The sequence below is a fragment of the Umbelopsis ramanniana genome, assembly GCF_025399195.1.
Source record: "Umbelopsis ramanniana AG unplaced genomic scaffold K450scaffold_32, whole genome shotgun sequence".
Classification (NCBI taxonomy): Eukaryota; Fungi; Mucoromycota; class Umbelopsidomycetes; order Umbelopsidales; family Umbelopsidaceae; genus Umbelopsis; species Umbelopsis ramanniana.
This window is the reverse complement of record NW_026252118.1, coordinates 166644-188430: the sequence shown is the minus strand read 5'-3', so window position 1 is coordinate 188430 and position 21787 is coordinate 166644. Positions and strand designations below refer to the sequence as shown.

Genomic DNA, 21787 nt, shown 5'->3' with positions numbered 1-21787 from the left:
TTAACAATACGAGTACCATCCACCACAATTTTTTATTTTTTATTTCCTGTTTACTACTTGCTTGTCTATCGTCTTACATTATTTATACTGACTTTGGCCATTGAATTTGGTGATTTTTGCATGGTGCGTGATAATTAATCTCATTCGTTTGAACTACTATATACACGTTGAAGCTAGAATAGTCTGTCGTGTTGGGAAATGTCATCATGACAGTGGCATGTCCCACCAAATTCTATTCAGAATTTTTTTTTTTCACATGTCTGCATTCTTGTTAATGATCCTAGTGATTAGAAACACTATATTGGCATCTATAAGTGTGAAAAGGCATAACACCACCGCCATCAGGTCACATCGATTTCCGTATGACCAGTACTTTTTTTGAGCCTACTGACAGCTTTTTCATCACAGAAAGATGGTTTAAATTTTTGCCTGAGAAAGTAACTTGAAAAGGTTAAGCAGTATATTTACAACGCCGTCTCTGGAGAACGTCGCCTGGTACCAATATTATTCAGTGTATCGAGTCATATGAAGGTGTAGGCAGTCACGATCCGATGCCGTAACCAAAGCGCTGGTAGAGTCATATAATTAACTTCTGTAGTCGTACAGTGGTCATTGGTCATACTGATATTAATTTTTTTTTGCTTATTTAGCCCTTTAGCACAGGGTCTAAAAGTAGTGTCAGCCACCAGTTAACATTTGCTTACATGTATATTATCAATGCAGTTCAATGTCATTTTTTATAGCTAGATTTCAAATTAAAATATGTCTTTTGAGCAAATCTCGCAGACCTTGTCCCAGGTGTACATTGTAAGACGTTACCATACATATTGTCGCTATTTTTAAAAAAATAGTATTAGGACAAAATTTTGTTATGTTTACACAAACTCAAAAGGTAAGTACTTGCATCCCCCGGTAAACCTGGTTGCTTTCCACGTCGTTGCCCATGCTCTAAAAAAAGGGAATAATCAAGATTGACCATACTTTACATTGACATAACGATCATAGACGTGAAAACTATTACGCTCGACCTCGATGTAAATATGAAAGCAAGTTCAGCATCGAGAGCGCTCCCTTGGCATTACATTGTGACAACAACTTTTGCAGTCCTTATGCAAGCCAAGACCTATGAATAGCCCGTCGTGCACTTTTCTTTGTCAATCGTTGAGCTATTTGTTATTGCATTTCGGCTAAATCCTTGCTCTGATTAAATCTGCTATCCTTGACTCGGCAATACGGGCCACTCGCAAAATGGCATTCGAAAAAATCTAAAATATAAAAAAGGCAATGAAAGAGAACTCAGAAGTCATACAACAAACATGTCTCGCTTCACCGCTATTATCGCACTCGCCTTGGTCTGCCTCTTTGGTCTCGCTCAAGCCGATCCCTTTTACTTTGGAATTTGCTCTTGCTTTACACCTTCATACGATGCTTCTTGCTGTATCCTTGCTCAAGGCTCCATGAGTGAAAATGTTTGCAACACAGGAGATGGAAATGCCACCATTGTTGCTTATCAGAACTGCTGCGCAGGTAGTGGAGGTAAATCGAAGTGCAAGACCGGAGCTCGTGCTGATGGCATTCGTCCTTATTATGAGGGAGAATACAACTGCACTTCCAACCCTACTATCACTCCTTAAACCAACAATGTATATTCGCAATAAACATAAATTCCAACTAAACGTTGGAGTAAAATTATACCTTACACGTAGTACTTCGGCTGGCAGATCGTCTGCCCAGTAAGCGAAAGTCCAGTTTACATGTCAAAAATGGTTCATGAACCTATCTTTAATCCAAACTTGTACATTTGAAGTATACCAATAATGTGATGGACTTATATCAGGAAGTTTCTTCTGAGCATATAAGATACGTTGAGGTCGGAGTGTTTTATGAAGGATTCTTTCTTCGCTTATCCACAATGTGTGCATGCACCTTGCCGAAAACAAAGTTGGATTTTTTTAGTCTGGTTGCCCATCTGTCTGATAACTACTACAGCAACTCCATGCTTACACACAATAGCAACTTATTGATTTGATTGTTTTATATTTTTGCGTTCCATAGTTTATTATTTTGTCTAGAATTAATTTTGCTGATTTTGGCAATGTGTTTGAACGTTGCCACATGCTTTTAATGATCGGATCATTCGACATAAATACAATGTAAACATCTACATGATTTGTACCAACGAGTTCGCCATTTTGGAAAAACATCATCAATGGCCCTCATCCTATCACCTTAAATTTTTATAAGGTAATATTCTCAAATTCAGATTCTTGTTCACTATTTTTGTTTTCAAAGTACTGCCACAATGGTACTAGAAGTGACAACGAGGCTTGACATCACCAGGGTTCAGTCATATAGTTTTCTGTCTGACAGGGTAATTTTTTTAAACCTTTGCGACCATTGCTTACTGCTATTTTTAATACAGACAGATGTCCGTAAAATTTTTTTGGCTGTGAAAAATGACTATTCAACAGGTTGGGCGGCAGGTCGCAAGGCCATCGCTGCTGCATTATCTGAAACGTCTCTAAACATACTCTGGCTTTGGATTGAGTACACCAAACTATAAAAGATGTGAAGAGCTGTTACCTGGTACTGCTATCACTCACTTGGTTGAAAGACCATAAATTTAAAATTCTGGAATTGTACAGTGGGTATACCAGTCTGACACTATTTGATTATTTAGGCCGTAGAACTGAAGTGGTAGAGCCACCAATGAGCACCTAACTTTTTGTGCATATCAATGCTAGCAGTCAATGGCATTTGGTTGCTAGGGTTCAATATTCAACACGAAAACATGACCGTGTATTTCATGTATGCTTTGTGAGACGCTGCTATATATTCCTATTTTTAAATGTCATTGTACAAAGTTCGCTAGGCTTACACAAGCTTTCGACAACGAACAATTTGTCGCATCGCTCAATATCTCTTCAAGCAGTTACATAGCGAGAAGAGGAATCAAGATTGGCTATGCTCTATCATCACTCAAAGGTATCAGCCATACAGATCGCCATGTTCAGCCGCAACATAACATACGAAACGAGTTCGGCATTGAGTTATATGCTCGGGCCTACATATAAGAGCAACTTTATTATCGTTGTGCAAGGAGGCTCCTATGAATAGCGCATCGTGTACTTTTCTTGGTCCATTGCTGAGCTATTGCTATTACATTTCGGCTAAATGCTCGCCCTGAAATTGTATCCTTGAAACAGTAATATGGGCCACTCGCAACATGGCATCCAAAAGATCCGAAAGTATAAAAGGGCAATGAAAGAGAACTCATAAGTCATACAAGAAAACAAATATGACTCGCTTCACAGCTATTATCGCACTTGCCTTGGTCTGCCTCTTTGGTCTCGCTCAAGCCGATCCCTTCTACTTTGGAATTTGCTCTTGCTTCAACCCATCATATGATGCTTCATGCTGTATCCTTGCCAAAGGCTCCATGACTGGAAATGTTTGCCAAACTGGAAATGAACACTCTACCGTAAAGGCTTATAAGAAATGCTGCTTAGGTAGTGGAGGTTATGCGAAGTGCAAGTCCGGAGCTCGTGCTGATGGTATTCGCCCTTATTGGGATGGAGAATACAACTGTACTTCCAACCCTACTATCACTCCTTAGAACAGCAATGTACGCTTTCAATAAACCGAACCCAACTGAGCGTTGGGACAGAGCTATATCTTACAATATATCAAATGCCATTTCTGTTTCATTTCGTGCATGTTCAATTTTTTTTTTATTTGTCTATATTTACAAGCGGTTGACTTTGTTTTCTTGGTTATCGACTGATGGGACGATTCCATAATTTTGCCGTCTGTTGCCACAGTGATCGTTTGGAATGAGACCGTTGATGCACCATTGGGCTGACAAGCGATGCACGATGGTTGGTAGAGGCCGGCTCTCCAATCATGGGTGTTGTGTGATTCTCTTGGTCACTGAGACCATTCTCCGCAATGTAATGATGTAAGCTAGGCGAGGATGCTGTAGAGAACATGGACAACACGATCTCTTCTGCTTGATTCCAATGTGCGCAACATAACGTGTATTTCACAGGAATAACCTGGTTAGGTGGTTGCCTCTCATGCAGCATGTATTTATCAATCGCTCCTTCGTAGCATGGCTTGCAACACATGCTACACTCCTTCGCTGATGCCACATATGATTTAACATGGGATGGAAGGTCTGCATCGAGGGGTATACGGTGACGGACGACGGTTCTGGCACAGGTTTCAAGCAGACTGAGGGTTCGGGCCATATGCGGTTTTGGTGTAGCAGACAGGAGCGGACATCGAGTAGTAATCAAATGACAAAGGTTACCTAAGCGTAGAATTTCGGCTGGTAGAACGGTGATGCGGTTATGCGATATGTCGAGTACCGATAGCGAGGAAAGTTGCCCAATTTCTTGTGGAAGTTCTCTCAGAAGGTTGTTTCTAGCCTGCAGTACCGTGAGATTGGAAAGTGATCGAATGGATTTTGGTAAACTCCGTATGCGGTTATGAGAGATATCCAAATGTACCAAAGTTTCCAGGGACCCAATATTGTCTGGGATAGAACTCAGCAAGTTGTTGGAAAGCTTCAAGTGTGTAAGGGTGGATAACGATGGGTTGATGAACATTTTAGACCTGCAAAACGAAAGGTCAGACATGCAGGTACCGTTTCTACTTAACAAGACAGACAATAACTTACGTGCTGACTTTCGACAAAGGTGGTATTGGCATAATGTGAGCAATATCATGTCCGCTTAGATCTATGCTGTAGCCGGCATGGCGATGCAGTGGATTGCGTGATTTGCCTGGATTGACGGTGATGACAGCCGAGCTCAAATCAACCTGTTGTTCGTCAGAGCCGTGACTATCTCGTTTGGCCTTCGACTTGAGATGGCGGTAGTATGTGCGATTGACATATTCAGTGTCTGTACACGCTGGCATGGTTTAGTGGCAGTAGCAAGCTCAACGCCAGGTAATTGATGTAATTATTTTTATTTATTTATTATTTTATGAAACTCCAGTAACTCAGAAAGTAGGCGACGTATTAGTGTCAATGAGGTCGATCACAACTCAGAAGGATTTCACGGTGCTCCGCTACTATTCGCTGTAATTGTCTATTTTGACCTATACAGATTTTAAAACATATAATGGTTAACACTATACATTATTTCCATGGTAGAACTTGCTCATTCACTTACTAAGAATTGGAAGGATGCTTTTTAGCAGGGCTCGCTTATCCAAGGTACCCTGAGTAAAAACAAATGAAAGTCAATTTTTTTAGTCGGCGCCGCAAATTGGTTGGGTCTGGTTTGGTCGATCAACTTACCAAAATCTGGGTCTGACCATCATTGGCTCTACCATTGTAAAAAAAAATGTTGGTTAACCATACAAGTGGGATGAGAGCCATAAACGTAGAAGGACTTACGAATAAGTAGGGCCAAGGAGCCATCGACATAATTCGTCCACCTTCTCTGTCGCATTCTCCGTTGCAAGCCGCTTCGCGTAATACATCATCCACTGCCGATATTCATCCGGAGAGTCTAACAGGACTGCTACTGCCAATTGAGTCTGAAAGGGAAGCGAACGATTAGAAATCAGCAATGACCAATTGACGAGAATAGAAAATTAGCTTGCCTCAATGTGACCAAGAGTGATGATACTGGTGGCCTGGTGGTCCATTCTTGCCAATGTTTTGGCATGATGGCCAATGCTGCTGGCTTTGTGGCCCACTGTGGTGGTTGCTCTAGATAGCCAGCCCAATGGGTGAGTACTGGCATCCATATTTTGACTCCCAGATCCCCATAACTCTGACAGCATTTGCCAGGCGTCACAAATACGGGTCCATATTTTCATATTCAGGTGGTATGCAAACGCTTGACTGTGATTAGTGATGATGATAGGAGTTCCATTTTTTTGTATCCGGATGTCTTTGATAGTGGGTGCTATGTTCGCTGTATGGTCCGCTGTAGGTACAACGGTTGCTACTTGCAAAACAGGAGCTACGGATATTTCGGACAAGAAGCTTGTTTCATTAATTACGTCCCTGTGGTTGCCGAAAAAGTTTAGCTTCAATCATTCCATGTCGATCATGCTTCAGTTAGTCAGGCTCACCATATATACAAAAGGCCAGTAGCTGTCAAAGCCAATAACCATCTATCCGAGCAAGACATCCACACCGGCGTACTCTCTAGCATTAAAGGAGGCAGTAACCTACGGTAAGAGGAGGGATTAGAAGGGTTCCTCATACCCAAGGATTACCATATTGGTCATCGTTTGTTTACCTTCTTCCTGCTTGAGAGTAAATAACGATACTACCATCTTCACATCCTACTGCACAAAAGTGCTTGTTACCAGTCATTTGTAGAACAGAACTTGGTACATAATCTACCCATACTGGTGTTCCCTTGTTACAGTAGATCACCTTGGCATGATCTAGTAAAATTTTCTGTCAGTGGCGGTAAAATATAAACACCTAGAAAACATGCTTGTTTCGTACCTCTGTTACTAGAGTTTTGACATTCTAGAACCCAAGAAGGCTCATGGGAACTTCCACGTTGAGTCAAAACGGATTTCACCTTCGGCACACCTAATCGAAGCTGGCTTTGTCGGACAATAGGTGGAACAATGGCAGCATCTATCCATGATGGTCGATACAGTGGTTCTGAAGTGCTATTTTGATCAATATCCACCCGCTTGACGGAATCTTGGTCTGATATTTCTTCATTGGGTTTTCGCTTTGTTCCCACCACTGATGTCGGTATGCCGCTACTTGGAAGATAGCTGGAAGGGGAGTCGTACTCTGTTCCATGTACATTGCCATTTGTACGTACTCCGTTTTCACCCGTGTGATGTATCGCTGTCTCGTTGTCATTGACCGATGGCTTGTTGGTATCAAGTGAATTGTGGATAGAATTTCCGCTGGTAACAAATACTGGCCGAATACGTTTTTTACCGTCCTTTCCAATGGTGACCTGCTGTTGTTTAGCGACATCCATAGCCGGAGGCTGCTCTGTCACGTTGTTGGCTGCAACAGTCTGGGTTGGTTTTTGTATATTGGCAGGGGTGGTGGTAGAAGTAACGGTTTCTGTTTGACTTTCAATATCTCCTGAGGTCTTAGTGGTATCCATGACATCTTCTCCTTTATCAGCCAATTTCTCAACCGGCTTAATGTCCGTCATCGAAGTGTCCGGCTGATCACCGCCCATCAACTGTACTATTCGTGAAGAAGACGATGATTTTTGCGATATGGCGTTCTCCTCTTCAAGTTCTAGTTGCACTGGCGCTTCAGGTAAAGTAACTGCTTTACGCTTGTATCCGTATTTCGACAGCAACTGAATCTGAGTACACGAAGGAAGAGTACCATCTATTAGAATCGAAAAATACCCAAGACACTGCATACAACATTGTATAGAACATTACCATTTCATCATCCTCAATAGGCGTTCCTAGCTCTTCGTCTAATTGCAAGAATGCAACTGTACCATCTTGTGAACAGGCAACAACATACCGTCCGTCAGGACTCCAAGCCAAATCGTAAATATTGTTCTGAAAGACATCAGTTGCGACACAGAGTGGCCGAGAATGTTTGGTGACCCAGATAGAAACGCTGCGATCTTGTCCACCCAAAGCACAAACGGATGCAAGAGTTCCACGTTGTTCGTCTGCTGGTTGTGCTGAGCTATCTGAGTCTATCGAGGTAAAGTAAAACAGCTTTGGATTGAAGCACTGTTTGCGGGTGTCAGCTAGGCGTCTTGACAACATCAGGCTAGTAAATAATATAACCACTTACGGCTACTTCAACAGGCAGTTCATGGCCAACCAAGGATAAATCTGAGCTCCAATTATCTCGGCTGATGACAGCTGCAACACACTGCATACCATTGACAGCATTTGCTGCAGCGATATGTGATCCGTTTGGCGCCCAACTAGTCAAGAGAGAGAAAAAAAAGGCAGATAAAATAAGTTGTCCATTCATGCCACTGGATGTCAATATAAAGGAACATACCTCAAACGACGAAAAAATGTAGTTCCTGGTGCATTGACGAAAGGTTCTCGAATATCTCTTTCCAAACTCCAGTCGGATGTCCGCCAAATTTTAACCAAATTATCATCACTCTGCAAAAGAAAAAATATACATCCTTGTAAGCATTCTTGTAGTTCACCATGCATGCCTTTTGTGCTACATACCTGCGATGCTAGGTACTTGCCGACAGGATCCCAGGTTACGCCTTTTACAAACCCTCCGTGCTGATCAATCTTTTTCACTCGATCTGCAAAGCATAGCATTAGAATTGGAACAGCATCTGCATTTCAAGCAAACAACCAAGCATACCAAAAGTCAATCCATCCCAAACAATGACGTGTCCATCAACTGCACAAGATGCAAGATATTGATTGTCGCTAGACCAAGCCAAATCTTGAACGTCTGTGTTTTTTTTTTTTTTTTAAAAAAAAAGGGATGATATGAGCATAGCTTCAAAGAGCGATTGAGTGATGATATCAAATCCACTCACCAGATTCGTGTCCTCTGAGATATTTAACAGGTCGCCAACTCTCGTAATTAACATCGGTGGAGCCGAATACCGTTCCTCGCGTAACAGATCTATAAACGTTAGACCCACAATTCGCCAATACGGACATTCCACATAGGGCGGTCGCCTCACCTATCCAGTTCCCATATGATGATGGTGTTGTCGTTGTCCGAGCCGGATGCTAGGTATCGGCCTTCAATATTGCTCCAACGTACACAGAGGACTGCACCTGTAAAATAAAAAGCGATTAAATGATGAACGTATAAAAAAGCGTTGATATTAATATATATGTCGACCGAAACCTACCATTGTGCATAGTCATAGTACATAGAAGTTTATGGCAATTAGGGTCTTCCTCGGCTTCCTCATTGAGCACAGGAGCGGTATTCCATATTCGCACCTTGGTGTCTACAAATGACTAGTAAGTACGTAGAAAAACGCAAAGGTTATGCACCAACCTATTGGCATACCTAGTCCTCCTGTTGCAAGCCTTTCGCCATTAGGATGAACATGGACCGAGTAGATGCAGACTTTCTTTTCTTTGGCATTTTGCGAGCTGTCTGTAAAGACAAGGTAAAGGTTTAGCGTACAAACACTCTGAAACCGGCCAATGAAGGGATGGAGACGAGAATTTGCCTGTGTGAGTGATCCAATCTGGCTTGCAGATCAGCATTGAGAACTACTGCGTTGGTGTCGCGTGTTGGAAAAAGCGGCCTTGACGACTTTTTTCTGGGTCTGTCTTTGAATGAAAAACGGGCTCGTGCCTGGCCTTCAGGCTGTGACCACTTTCCAATCATGAATGTTGACAAGACTCGAACATTATCGCTATATAGGAGCCTACTAAGGGTATGCACCGCTACATTGACTTATGTAATACTTAAAGGATTATGTCTAAACACTGTGTTCATGACTACCGCGTACTTTGCAGGTTGCCGGGCAAATGCCATCGCAAACGAGGAAATCTTATCTCAGAAACAGAATAAAGGGAGAATTCCGTAGTCCTACTAACAAAAACCTGGACAAGAGCGAATATGAATTGAATATTCTTGCTGGCGAGACTCAATTAGAGACTTTACAGGTATGCATAACCAGCATTGGATGATAGGATACAAGAATTCCAGTCCACGGTGCTAAGAAATGATTTTAAAACTAATTTGCAATTGATTCCAGATACAATGCGCCCATCTGAAGAAGATGCAAAGCGAAAATATCATCATCCCTGTTGACTTGGATGCCAAGCCGTCTGGAAGTAATAGCCGCCGACCGGGCAATCGCTTCATGTCTGGGCCAACACCCAGCTGGCTACGGAAAAAGGACCAAAAATAGAAGACCATAGATTCAAGTTACGATAATATCCATTCTGTACAGTAGAATAAAATGCTATATCTTTGAGTTAAAAGAGTTCTGTCAGCTATTCCTTTCACTGCTGTCATTGAAAGAGCGAGCATCCCTTCTAAAGGCGAGACTGCTTTCTTGAAAGCGAAGCCACAAAAATTTTCTTGTCCGCTTAAGCAACCTTCTTTTTTTTTTTCTTTGACATTGAAGCTTCATTCTCGAAAAAGCGGTCTAGAAACATGTCGACAACTACTTCGACAACGCTTCCGCTGTACTGGGATCTCGCCTCGTTCGATCCACAAAAGAGAACCACTGCGGCTCAAACTTTGATTTCAACCTTGGCCAACTTCCAAGCTGAATTCGAGGAGAATGGCGTAAGCGCCGACTCTACTGAAGATACACTCGATGCCACTTGTGCTCCCGACGTTTCTTACGCCCTCAAGCGTTTAATTAGAGGTCTTCCAAGTTCTCGAGAAGCTGCTCGACAAGGCTATTCACTTGCTTTGACCGAGGTAACTACTCGTGTTCGTCCGACTAGCAACAGCGAAGACTTGTGCTAACCCTCCCCTTTTATAGTTGCTTGGTTTGTTGAAAGATATATCAACAAAGCAGACCTTGGATTTGTTGCATCAGTACACAGAGAGAACAGGTGCAATGACTGGTGAAGAAGGTCGAGATATGTTGTTTGGCAGAATCTTTGGTCTTCGATCTATCATTAGTTCCGGTATCCTAAGCCGTCCAGCTACAATGCTCAAAGACTTTGAACAGATCTACGATGATTTGTTTGAAATTTCCCAAGCAAAGCCTTACCTTTCTGAGGTTTGTTATCATGTTGCCGCCTCAACCCTCCCCATCGTAAGTGTAGCTTTAAAAACGATTGCAAGTGCCAGACTAGAGTATTAAGCATAGACCGTAGATCTGCACATTGGATTTCAAGGAGGAAGCATTGGAAGCACTTACTTCCAAGTTTTTGGAGGATGGAATCAATACACCTGATCAATTGCAGCTTGTGTTGGCCATTCAATCGGCTGCACCGGATTTCGACTTGAAGAAGAAGTTCGCCACTTGGAAGAATGCTGATGCTCTGTCCGTTGCAAATTTACCAAAACTTGCTCGTATCTTGAAGGAAACTCCTTCCGAGGATGAAGAAGTTAAGAGCAACGGCAGTAACTGGCATCCTCAGCTTCACTCCGTTTGGGATATCTTGCTTGAACAAATTGCCAGTGGTAAGGCCACTAAAGGTAGCAAAGCATCATTTCAAGAATTCTGGAAGGTCACTGTTGATGGTATGAAGATATTTCGAATAGAGTTTAAAAATGACCTGCGAAATCTCTTTAACCGCTATATTTACTTCCACAGAGAGTTTGTTTGAGGCCAACACCTCGCACGAGCGAAAATACTGGGGTTTCCAACTTGTTGAAAAGGCTATGAGCCAGGTTCCTACTGATCAAATCGTGTTTGTTTTTACCGACAACTTCATGCGCACGTTTATCAACAACATGTCCTCTGAAGACCGATTCTTGAGCAAGGCTGCTAGACACACCGTAAGTGATAAGTCCTCGAGCGACGGCGTTAATCTGGATGAAAGGAATGCTCACACAAAGTCTATTTTATCATTATAGATGCAAGAAATCGAACAGCTCTGCACCAAGGACAGCAACATTGGTTTCGGTCTTATTGCCCAATTGGTTGGAAAGTACGGCAACCAAAAGTTTGACAAGGCAGTCAGAACCAAGATGATCGATAGTCTGTTGACTAACATGGATATCACTGGTATCAAGTCATATATCACCTTTTTAACAAAGTGCTTCTTGGCTCCCGAAGAAAGGTTAGTATCTAATCCAAGAGTTCAATATCGGTTTGTGCCTGATTTAACAGAACTTGTTTCGTTAGCGCCGACGATCCTGTCCGTGCCGAAGGTCAACGTAGCTGGGTTGCTGACCAAATGGTTGGACTTATCCGAAACACCAAAGTCCCCAAAGACGAGGAGTGGATTTCTCAAGTACTCGAGTTCTTGTTTGTTCATGCTTTCTTTGATGTAGTTAAGGACGGCAGTAAGGTTTCAAAGGTAAATAGATTGTGGCAGCGTTAATCCTAGTGAGTCAGTAGTATTCTAATCACTTATATACAGGCCAACAATGCCCCCACCCCAGCTCTCTCCCCTGCTACCAGAACAGTGTGCCGCGATCGATTCTTCGCTATTTTAGGCGAGGTATCCACCATGCCACCTGTTGCCAAAGTTGCTGAGCTCGGTGGCTCTGTCCTCAAAACCCGCAAATTGAACGGCACCATGAACAATGGAGAGTTCTGGGCAGATCATGCTGTGCAGCGATACAGAGCTTTAGAAAAGGACACCAAACACTACAAAAACATCGCAGAGTTTGATGAAGAATCCTCTCAAGCAAAGAAGGACGCATTCAAAACCATCGAAAAGATCAAAGCTGATGTAAATATTGTTTTACACTCTGATGACACTTGCCTAAACGCTGTTTCCTAATCCACGCTTTTGATTCTTTAGATTGCCAAGTCTACCGCTGATCAATTCAACTCTCAACTCCGTGCTTTCGAACTATTGTTCTTGCACTTGGTTCTTCAACAGCTCACTGATCCCCAAGAGAGCAACGATGTTCTTGGTGAATTGCAGAGCTGTTACCAAAAGGTTTTCCATGCTCCAAAGGCTACTAAGAAGACCAAGGCTAAGGCAGAGGAAGAAGATGAACCTCAACCCGTTGAGGTTGTTATTGATATCCTTCTCAGCTTCTTGTCCAAGTCCTCTGCCTTGTTGAGAAACTTGGCTGAACAGGTCTTTGAAATCTTCTCTGACAAGCTCACCAAGAAGGCTCTCCATCTTATGCTTGAGGTAAGAGATTCTATAAACTGACGGTGATCATATGGTTGTTTTGTATATTAAACACGTCCACCACCATCAGATTCTCGAAACAAAGGAAAGTCAAGCTGGTGAAGAGGAACTTTTTGAAGTGCGTGATGATGACATGGACACTGACGACGACGAAGATGATGATGTTGAAGTGATTGACATGGAAAGCACTGCAAATGAGGAGGAAGATTCAGGAGACGATGAAGAAGAAGAAGAGGAAGACGACGAAGGTGATGATGACGTTGAGATTGACGAGGATGATGATGAGGAAGTAGACGAAGAGCTCAGAATCAAAATCCAAGAGGCTATGAAGTCCCAAGGTATTCTTGCTGGTTCTGACGATGAAGATGAGGATATGGACGATCTGGATGATGATCAGATGGAGGCTTTTGATGAGAAGTTGGCTGAAATCTTCCGCCAAAAGAAGGTGGAGAAGAACGATCGTAAGAGTAAGTAACAAAAATTTCTAATCATCAACAAGTGATGGCATAGGATACTGACTGTTTCCTTGTAGACTCGAAGCAACATGTTGTTCACTTTAAGAACAAGGTTTTGGAACTCTTGAGCATCTTCGTTCGCAAGAACCCAACCAATCCTCTTATATTCGAAATGATCTTGCCCTTGTTGAATGTCATTCGTACTACTTCCACTTCATCATCCACAAAGCACTTTGTGGACAAGACCATTGCATTGCTCAACAAGCGCTTGTCAAAGAATAAGGAGTATCCTAAGCAATTTGATATTGAGCGTGCTGCTCAAGTTCTTAAAGGTGTACAAGAATTTGCAAGAACCTCAGCTCAAAAGCAGATGCTCGAAATTTGTGGTTCACTCTCTTTGTACATATCCAAGGCAATGTTGAGTGTTGAAGAGGCAAAGCTCGGTGCTGCAAAGGAACAAGTCCTGACCATATACTCTGATTCACTGACGGATTACATGACCAAGAAATCCAGCCATATGCAACCCAAGTTTTTCATTGACTTCCTCAACCGATTCCCACAACATTCGTGGCCATTGTTCAACAAACTATTGGCATACACTGACCCCAAGGAGACTGTCAAGAGCTACCGTCAAAGTCAAGCCTACCAGATTATGTCCGTTCTGATACAGCGAACAGTCAGCCTAAAGACCGATGAATGCAACCAAGAGTTCCTCAACTCCATCCCAGCTATCTCCGATAGTTTGATCAAGACTTTCGAATACGCTCTTGACGATAAACCTGAGCCTGCTGCTAAGCAAGTGAATATTCAACGAATCAAGGAAGTGCTCAAATTTGCAGTCACTGCCATTCGGTTAACCAAGAACATTGAGAAAGACACAAAGGAGGTACGTATTACCGCTGTGGTTTGTCGATGTCTTGCAAAATAGTTAACAATTTAAAATTTTAGATTTCAAAGCGATGGAACAGCGAAAAACTTGGTCCCCTTGTTGAATCGGTCGCAACTAGCACCAAGTACTCTGAATCACCTGCTGTTCGTTCCACCTGCAGCCAAATACTCAGTTTGCTTGATACTGGTATTACGTAAGTTACTCATCGTCTGGTGCTCCAGCCCAATGTTCAAATTCACTCATGTGCTCTTTTCCCTGTAGTCTTCCACCTAAGGTCAAGGCAGAGGGCAAAGTCAAGGCTAAGGCTACTGCTGCCAATGGCAAGAGAAAGAACAATGCGGCTCAGAAACCAGCCTCTAAGAAGGCCAAACTCTCTAAAAAATAGATCCTTTCCCTCTTCTGTTCATGTCATCTAGCATTTTTCTTTCACATTTTTCGTTTGCACACCATTCTTCTTTTTGTAATATGAAATCACGCTACACGCTTGGAGAGTGTGTATGGCAACTGTTCTTTCATTAAGTAATATATCGTTTTTATTTTCTTCTTTTCTCTTCAAAATAAACACAAAGGAACAATGAAGAATATCATATCTCGACCCATCTCTATTTCTGGCCATAAGCTTTCTTAATGTCATCCTTGTAGGCATCCTTGATAACATTTCGCTTCAACTTTCCACTGGTGGTCATGTAGCCATTCTTAGACCAGTCCTCATTTGAAAGGAAGATATCATGGATAGTTTCCACTCGTGAGCATCCGGCATCCCGGGCAGTCTTCTGCAATGCTTTGAGTAACTGATCCTTATCTGCGTTTGAGGAGCTAGGCTCCACTACAGCCAAGATGAAGTCCTTTCCATTCTCGGCAACAATGCAAATGCTCTTGATCTCTTGACAATTTCGGTACTTGCTCTCCAGACTCTCGATAGCAATGTATTCTCCGTGTGATAATTTGACCAAGTTCTTAATACGATCAGTGATAGAGATAGTGCCGTCGGGATTGATCTTGCCAACGTCACCGGTCTTGAACCATCCATCATCCGTCAAAGATTCTTTGTTAACATCAGGGCGCTTGTGGTATCCTTTGAGCAAGGATGGTCCTCTCAACCAAATTTCACCAACGCCTTCAGAGGCCTTGTAACCTGCGTCTTCAACATCGACAAATCGAAATTCAATAGAAGGAGAGGGGTAGCCGATTGTACCAGTAGTGGTGGCGCCCATCCAAGGTAACGTCACCGCACCAAGACCGCAGCATTCTGTGAGACTACAAAGGAAGAGTTAGAGGTGCAGTTTGTTTCCCAATTTGTACAGCAATTAATGTAACAGAACATACCCGTATCCTTCCAAAAGTTGACAGAGTGTGGTATTGACGAAACGATGGGTCTCAAAACTAACTGGTGCACCTCCAGTAACGCCATATTGCAGACGACCACCGGTTACCGCGCGGATGGGGGCAAAGATAGTCTTATTAAATATATCGGTGATGACATTGTTTTTGCCAAAGAACTTGAGGAGCTGCCATTTAACATTGATAGCGACTGTAGGCCCATGAAAAAACTGTCAATGACTGCTTGAGTAACATCTCAATAGTATATTCCCATTGCACTTACCATTGAAAATTGTTTGTAAAATAGGATTCTGCTTTGCAACCTTGGATTCGATTCCCTTTCGGATACGTTCCCAAACAGCGGGCACACCGCACATGATGGTTGGCCGCAATGCACTCAAGTCTCCCTTGCCCTTGCCTTGACCATCCTTACCAACTACACCATCTTCCATGAGAGTTCGGATGCTGGCATAACCAATGGGAACAGTAAGGTTGATGAACATGAATTCCAGTAAGAATTCCAAGACGTGAGCCAGTGGCAAAAATGCAATATAGTAATGTTCGTCATCGGCAACGATGTCACGCGCTAAGAAGTCACCAGCACTTTGAGCAGCAACCATATTTCCATGGGTCATCTCCACTCCTTTAGGATTGCCGGTACTTCCAGAGGTATACATGATCATGGCCAAGTCATTTGTTGAAGGCTCAGACGACGCGAGCTTGGAGCTCGTATGGCCTTCACTCATCACTTCCTTGACATGGTCCACAGAAATGCCTTTTGGAACAGACGATAGAAATTGTTCCAATTGCTTCTTGTTTTCGATCTCCTTTCCGCTATATAGAACGATTTGGACTTGTCCTTCTGGGGAGCCTTTGAGTACTTTTTCAAAAGTACCGATAAGTGATATCTATTTTAGGATAATCCCCAAAGACGGAAAGCAAACAAAGGCGTCAGATTGTTGTCTTTTTGAACATGGAATACGTTTTCACTGCTTTTACCTCAGTCAATACAACTTTGGATCCAGTTTCCTTCAATACATGGAGAACATCGTCAGCAGGCATACTGTCATATGCAGTTGTGACAATGATACCGGCGGCAAAACATGCTAAATGAGACAATCAAAAGTTCAGATTTTTTCCTTTTTCGCAAAGAATACTAATGGTGACAGAGTTAAACGAGGGAAATAAGCTTCTTACCCATTGCTGTAATCATCCACCATTGCCTGAAACGCCAAAAAGATGATATTGAGTACTCAAAATCGAATATGCATAACATAACACATTGCAGGGTGGCTTACGATGTTTTGGCATACAACAGGATCGAGTCACCAGGCTGGATTCCCTTCTCCAACAAATACGCAGTTACGCTGTCGCTCCATTTTCTTGCCTCACCGTAGGTGATCCACTTGTAGGTATCTGAAAGCTCGGGTGTGTACCACTTCTTCGTCTTGCCGCTTCCGTCCGTAGCTGGCTTTTCTTCCACGTGCATCTGAGTGGCAAATGTCAGGATATGACAGATCAAAACGCTTGAATATGACTAAAAAACATCTGGACTTACTTCCAGCAACTCGCGTTCGCCAAACCCTGGCTTATCAGCATTAGTGTCTGTAATGTATCTCCAGATATGGCCTATAGTGCGGTCGTTTTCTGAGCACTCTGGGACTTTGGGTCCTTTGATCAGTTCGTGTTCTGCTATCTTGTTACGATAAATGTGTTGTTCAGCATCGACTTCAACCAAGCGATTGTCATGCTTAGGAAGGAATAAAGACGATAGATATTGTGCCATAGTGGTATAGCAATGGAAATAAAGAAAATAAAAGGGCGAGAAAGAATGAAATATTTTATACGAAAGGTTGAAAATTGGACATTTGCATGATGTCATGCCTGCTGGAATACCCCGCTGGCTGGCGCTGCCTGATCCGCCAACCGGGAACGATTTTTTAAGCCAGTATTCCGTCATTCACCTACCTCGACGTTTTAACATTCCTAAAAATTCACCTCATCATACCATGGAGGTCTCAAACTCACACAATGACACTCCAGGTGTACCAGCAAAGTTATTGTTTTCAAAATCAAAGGTCTTTGTTAAGCCCTCTGCAAACACAAAGATACCGGGCATACTTGCTATTGTAGAGAGGGTAGGCAAATATATTTCACTGGGTTTGTATACTCGACGTTGTCGCTAATAATCCGACTTGCAGTCTCCTGGCGACTATCTCCTGGCATGGAAACCAGAATCAAGTATTCCTAGCGATGAAGCTCAAAAGTTTGACGAGGCAGTGTCAGATGATAAACCAGGTAGCTTACATCTTCATGAATAGCCCACCGAAAACATGGTGAACAAGGCTGACTTTTTTAACAGCAACCGTGACCGTACCTGAACCAACTGTAATTTCGGAACAACAATCGCCGTATGCGTTTTCGACGGGCTTGAAGGCGATTAAATCTATTTCAGTGAAACCGCCAAGTCTAAATCAGTGGTATGGTAGCATGGTGATCAACTTTCAATCTGGAGAGTCATCACCGCCTCTGTGGTTTCACGATGACGAGAGTCCAAGCACCATATTACAAAGGAAAGCGGGACAAGAAGAAACGTCGGAGCGGGATAACAATAGTACTGTTTGGGGAGGTGACGAAATAATCAAGAGGCTCGCCAGCCTTGTCAACGTTCAAAAGTACGTTGATATTTTTTGCCTGGACAAATTAACTCTTAACTTTATACACTAAATTATGAACGCTGCTAGGTCCAATGAACAAGGCTATCTCTATATTTTGAACAATGACCAAAACTTGACTCTTCCAACCGCTCCAGTGAAGAAGCAGCGGCCGTTATCAGCTTCGTTTGCTGACGCACCCAAGGTTGACAAACAGGCTGCAACATCATCTGGCCGAGCTCGATCAAGTTCATCCTCATTCAACCAAGCTTTGTCGTATGGTGTTTACCCTATGCCACCGCCTAGCTTTATGGGAGGTATCGCTCTCCCGCCTTCAGCAATTGGTGAAAGTGTCTTTGACCCACCTCGTATGGATCCTTTAGTTGCGGTACGTTGGACGATCATCTTGAACCACAGGAATTTACATGAACATAGTGCTTATAACTAGTTCACAGACTTTGAAGGAGGCAAAGTGGAATTTGTTAGAAAAGTTTTCGCAAGTTACCCGCTTCTCGCGAAATACTGCAGGTACGCATTGCTCGCTGTACACATGATTCACAGGCCAGACGTTTAATGCGCATTCGACTGCACCAGCTCAATTTTTAGATCATCCACTCACTCGACCCATTGTTCCTCTTCTCCCACCAAGTGTGCAGTCCTTGGCCAACAATGAAACCGTCAAAGCTACGATGGACGACTACGATTCTGCTAGAGTGTTTTTAGCAAAATGGGCAGCAGGATTAGCCAATCAGTCAGAAAAGTCCGAGCCTTTCGATCAGCGATATCGCCATGTTGGTATTTGGGGACACGATGACTGGGAGGAAGAGACAGCATTGGGTGTTTTTGAAGTATTGAACGTAAGTTTGAAGGTGCTCTGTGCTTTTTCACTCGGCGCCAAAATTATTTTTTTCAAACGTTACTGATGTTTCCAAAGTCCGACAGCGACAACTCCATCCCAGTACACACCAGAACCTCACCTGTGACCCTCGAACAATGGAATTCCTTTTTTGATGAGCAAGGGGTGCTATCTGTTGGTCAGCCCTACGTTCGAGAAGCAGTCTTTAGAGGTTGTCTTGCTGCAGATGCTCGCAAAGATGCATGGCTATTCCTGACAGGCGTGTTTCCATGGGACAGTTCCGAAGAACAAAGAGAGTTGATTAAGAAGGAGAGAAGGTGAGGAAAAGTGGTCAGCTGTGATTTTTAATCAAGGAACGTACTCATTATTTTTTTGTTAGGGATGCCTATCAATCATTGAAGAAGCAGTGGCAGGATGTCCCCGAAGTCACTGGAAGCGAAGAGTTCTGCGAACAAAAGCACCGTATAGGTATGTTGACAAGCCTCCAGATAGAACCTGAATCCATCACCTCTCACACCTTTCCCTTTCAGACAAGGATGTTCATCGTACAGATAGATCAGTCAGTCTTTTTGCCAACGAGAACCTGCCAAACCCAGGCTCCAGCATGTATACCAGCACCAATCATCATATGGAGGTTGTGAAAGATATTCTCTGTACCTACAATGTTTACAACAAAGAGCTCGGTACGTGTCTTCTCGTTTAGTTTTTCAAAGCCTAAGTATAGTTTAATAACGCGTGCATGTTGAATGCAGGTTACGTACAAGGCATGTCTGATTTACTGACCCCAGTATATGCGGTTGTGATTGAAGAAGAGTTGGCCTTTTGGGCGTTTGTGGGGTTCATGGACCGCATGGTAAGTTGCTGCTAACACGTTTATGTTTTGAATCAGATTCCTTTACTAACACCTGTGCTGTAGCAGGCCAACTTCTATAGAGACCAGTCGGGAATGCACCGGCAGCTTCTTACAATGGATATGATGCTTCAGTTCATGGACCCAAGTCTGTACAAGCACTTGGAAAACACCGAAAGTTTCAATCTTTTCTTCTGTTTCCGATGGCTCTTGGTCTGGTTTAAGAGAGAGTTTTCATGGGAAGACGTACTCTCGTTGTGGGATGTCCTCTTTACAGACCATCTGTCCACTCAATTCCATTTGTTTGTGGCACTTGCCATTCTCGACCAGCATCGCAACGTGATTATGGATCATTTGAAGCACTTTGATGAAATCTTAAAGGTACAAAACATACATGAGCTATGAAGTAAATGCGTAACATTGTATTAACACGCTATTCTACTTGTAGTATATAAATGATCTCGCATTGACCATCGATCTGGATGAAACGTTACAGCGAGCCGAAATTTTGTTTCATCAGTTCCAGCAGAGAATGGAAGCAGTTGATAAAAAGCGATCGGATCTCAAGAAAGACATCAAGGAGCACCCGGGCTGGAGCGATGCCGAAAGAAGAATGAATACCAAGAGTGAGATGGACAAGCTACCTCATATCAACGCATTACTTCGTAGTCTATTGGACAACAGCACATCATCAAACAGCGAGAACACACCATCTACTCGATCTAGAGCGAACAGTATGTTATCGGATGATGCAAAATCTAGAGACGACGATAGTTTTGTGCACCTTGAAAAATCTTCGCCTCAGTGACCACAGACACACATTCTCGGCCCTTGAGATGATTCGATTGTTTGTCCACCCCATTTCCGCCCTGAAAGCACGAATGTCAAACCTATCTTCTTATCTGTAAATACCCTTTCATACAACATATCTATATCATAAATTATAAATGAGCGCTTTTACACAGTGTACCATATAAATATAAAGTCCTTTTTCAAGTAAAGCCGTGAAGTTGAGTTTACGTTCGAAGCCCTTCACACCGCTGGAAATTTTTTGGATCAACCGCAAACTCTAACTTTTCAGGCTCAGTGTCAGTTTAGGACGGTGGAGTCTATATAAGAAAGATGGTCTCATAGAGAACCAACACACTACCCCTTTACACAATGTCTTCTGCTCCTGTCTGTCTGGATGATTTCGAGAAATTAGCTCGGCTTTCGCTGCCAGCTAGCGTCTTCGGGTACTACTTCTCTGGAGCCGACGCTGAATCCACTCTACAAAGAAACAAGGACGCTTATGACAGGTAAGTTTGGAATGGTGAGGGAACAGCACTGAATTAGTGGAGGCTGACATTCTCATTCGTCAGCTTGTTGATTCGACCTCGCATTCTCGTTGATGTCGAGAAGGTCACTACAGAAACCACCATTCTCGGCCATAAGATCAATTCTCCTGTCTGTGTGGCCCCTACTGCTTTCCACGGAATGGCACACGACGAAGCTGAAAAGGCAACGGCCAGAGGTACAGTATGATATGAAAAAAGGGCTAATTCAAGCAAAGCCATGGTATTGACCTTTTTATATTTGATGGGGTTTGTATGAATTAGCTTGCGCGAGTCTCAAAACCTGCTACACGCTGGCGACGTATAGTAACACGAGTATGGAGGACACCTATGCTGCAGCCAAGCAAAAGTCTCGCAAGCAAGATCCTCTTCATTGGTTCCAGTTGTATGTTGAGCAAGATCGTGAAGCTACCAAGCAATTGGTTCAACGCTGTGAGAGAGCAGGATACAAAGCGTTGGTTATTACAGTCGATCGACCTCGACTTGGACGACGTCTCGCGGATTTGAGACATGCTTTCAAGCTCCCCAAGCACCTTTCTCTGGCCAACTTCATTGCTGATGAAACCCGATCTGGTGCTGGTGCTTATGCTGGAGGAGCCATCGACGCATCTCTGAACTGGAAAGATATCGAATGGTTCAAGTCCATCACTAAGCTCCCCATTGTCATCAAGGGCATCTTTAGAGGAGAGGACGCAAAACTTGCTGTCAAGCACGGTGTTGA

The 21787-nt window shown here is 43.1% G+C and overlaps 8 protein-coding genes across 8 annotated transcripts; 5 read left to right on the top strand and 3 right to left on the bottom strand.

Annotated features, from left to right (window-relative positions):
• Positions 1–1296: 1296 nt before the first annotated feature.
• On the top strand, positions 1297–1759 carry K450DRAFT_243910 (uncharacterized protein). The gene has a single exon (XM_051589500.1). The coding sequence runs from the start codon at positions 1317–1319 to the stop codon at positions 1632–1634; it is 318 nt and encodes a 105-aa protein (XP_051444113.1). The 5' UTR covers positions 1297–1316; the 3' UTR covers positions 1635–1759.
• A 1539-nt stretch (positions 1760–3298) lies between these two features.
• On the top strand, positions 3299–3646 carry K450DRAFT_288681 (uncharacterized protein; the record flags this gene model as incomplete). Its single annotated transcript, XM_051593549.1, has 1 exon — positions 3299–3646. The coding sequence occupies one exon, from the start codon at positions 3299–3301 to the stop codon at positions 3614–3616; it is 318 nt and encodes a 105-aa protein (XP_051444112.1). The 3' UTR covers positions 3617–3646.
• A 67-nt stretch (positions 3647–3713) lies between these two features.
• Positions 3714–5245, bottom strand: K450DRAFT_243908 (uncharacterized protein). Its single transcript, XM_051589499.1, has 2 exons — positions 4682–5245; positions 3714–4617 (listed from the first exon to the last, which is right to left on the bottom strand). Exons 1-2 carry the CDS (start codon positions 4921–4923, stop codon positions 3774–3776), a joined length of 1086 nt encoding a protein of 361 aa, XP_051444111.1. The 5' UTR covers positions 4924–5245; the 3' UTR covers positions 3714–3773.
• K450DRAFT_243896 (uncharacterized protein) lies at positions 4948–9247 on the bottom strand. Its single transcript, XM_051589498.1, has 18 exons — positions 9150–9247; positions 8984–9073; positions 8820–8921; positions 8646–8742; positions 8496–8584; positions 8315–8407; positions 8170–8252; positions 7988–8097; positions 7772–7907; positions 7402–7707; positions 6479–7319; positions 6264–6414; positions 6094–6192; positions 5617–6025; positions 5408–5550; positions 5309–5336; positions 5181–5229; positions 4948–5106 (listed from the first exon to the last, which is right to left on the bottom strand). The coding sequence occupies exons 1-18, from the start codon at positions 9184–9186 to the stop codon at positions 5033–5035; spliced, it is 2937 nt and encodes a 978-aa protein (XP_051444110.1). The 5' UTR covers positions 9187–9247; the 3' UTR covers positions 4948–5032.
• Positions 9248–9295: 48 nt separating this feature from the next.
• K450DRAFT_300611 (uncharacterized protein) lies at positions 9296–9906 on the top strand. Its single transcript, XM_051593726.1, has 3 exons — positions 9296–9359; positions 9442–9591; positions 9684–9906. The coding sequence occupies exons 1-3, from the start codon at positions 9309–9311 to the stop codon at positions 9837–9839; spliced, it is 357 nt and encodes a 118-aa protein (XP_051444109.1). The 5' UTR covers positions 9296–9308; the 3' UTR covers positions 9840–9906.
• Positions 9907–10053: 147 nt separating this feature from the next.
• K450DRAFT_243885 (uncharacterized protein) lies at positions 10054–14407 on the top strand. The gene is made up of 11 exons (XM_051589497.1): positions 10054–10360; positions 10425–10703; positions 10765–11134; positions 11208–11392; positions 11471–11676; positions 11742–11916; positions 11980–12294; positions 12367–12708; positions 12779–13175; positions 13241–14245; positions 14314–14407. The coding sequence occupies exons 1-10, from the start codon at positions 10088–10090 to the stop codon at positions 14089–14091; spliced, it is 3393 nt and encodes a 1130-aa protein (XP_051444108.1). The 5' UTR covers positions 10054–10087; the 3' UTR covers positions 14092–14245; positions 14314–14407.
• Positions 14311–17198, bottom strand: K450DRAFT_243877 (uncharacterized protein). Its single transcript, XM_051589496.1, has 7 exons — positions 16931–17198; positions 16671–16861; positions 16570–16595; positions 16372–16478; positions 15656–16280; positions 15379–15583; positions 14311–15309 (listed from the first exon to the last, which is right to left on the bottom strand). The coding sequence occupies exons 1-7, from the start codon at positions 17156–17158 to the stop codon at positions 14655–14657; spliced, it is 2037 nt and encodes a 678-aa protein (XP_051444107.1). The 5' UTR covers positions 17159–17198; the 3' UTR covers positions 14311–14654.
• Positions 17199–17381: 183 nt separating this feature from the next.
• K450DRAFT_199779 (uncharacterized protein) lies at positions 17382–20540 on the top strand (the record flags this gene model as incomplete). The annotated part of the gene is made up of 12 exons (XM_051584615.1): positions 17382–17510; positions 17574–17670; positions 17735–18047; positions 18117–18414; positions 18482–18554; positions 18588–18883; positions 18961–19199; positions 19262–19350; positions 19413–19565; positions 19635–19735; positions 19799–20113; positions 20181–20540. 12 exons carry the CDS (start codon positions 17382–17384, stop codon positions 20538–20540), a joined length of 2463 nt encoding a protein of 820 aa, XP_051444106.1.
• Between the last annotated feature and the right edge of the window lie 1247 nt (positions 20541–21787).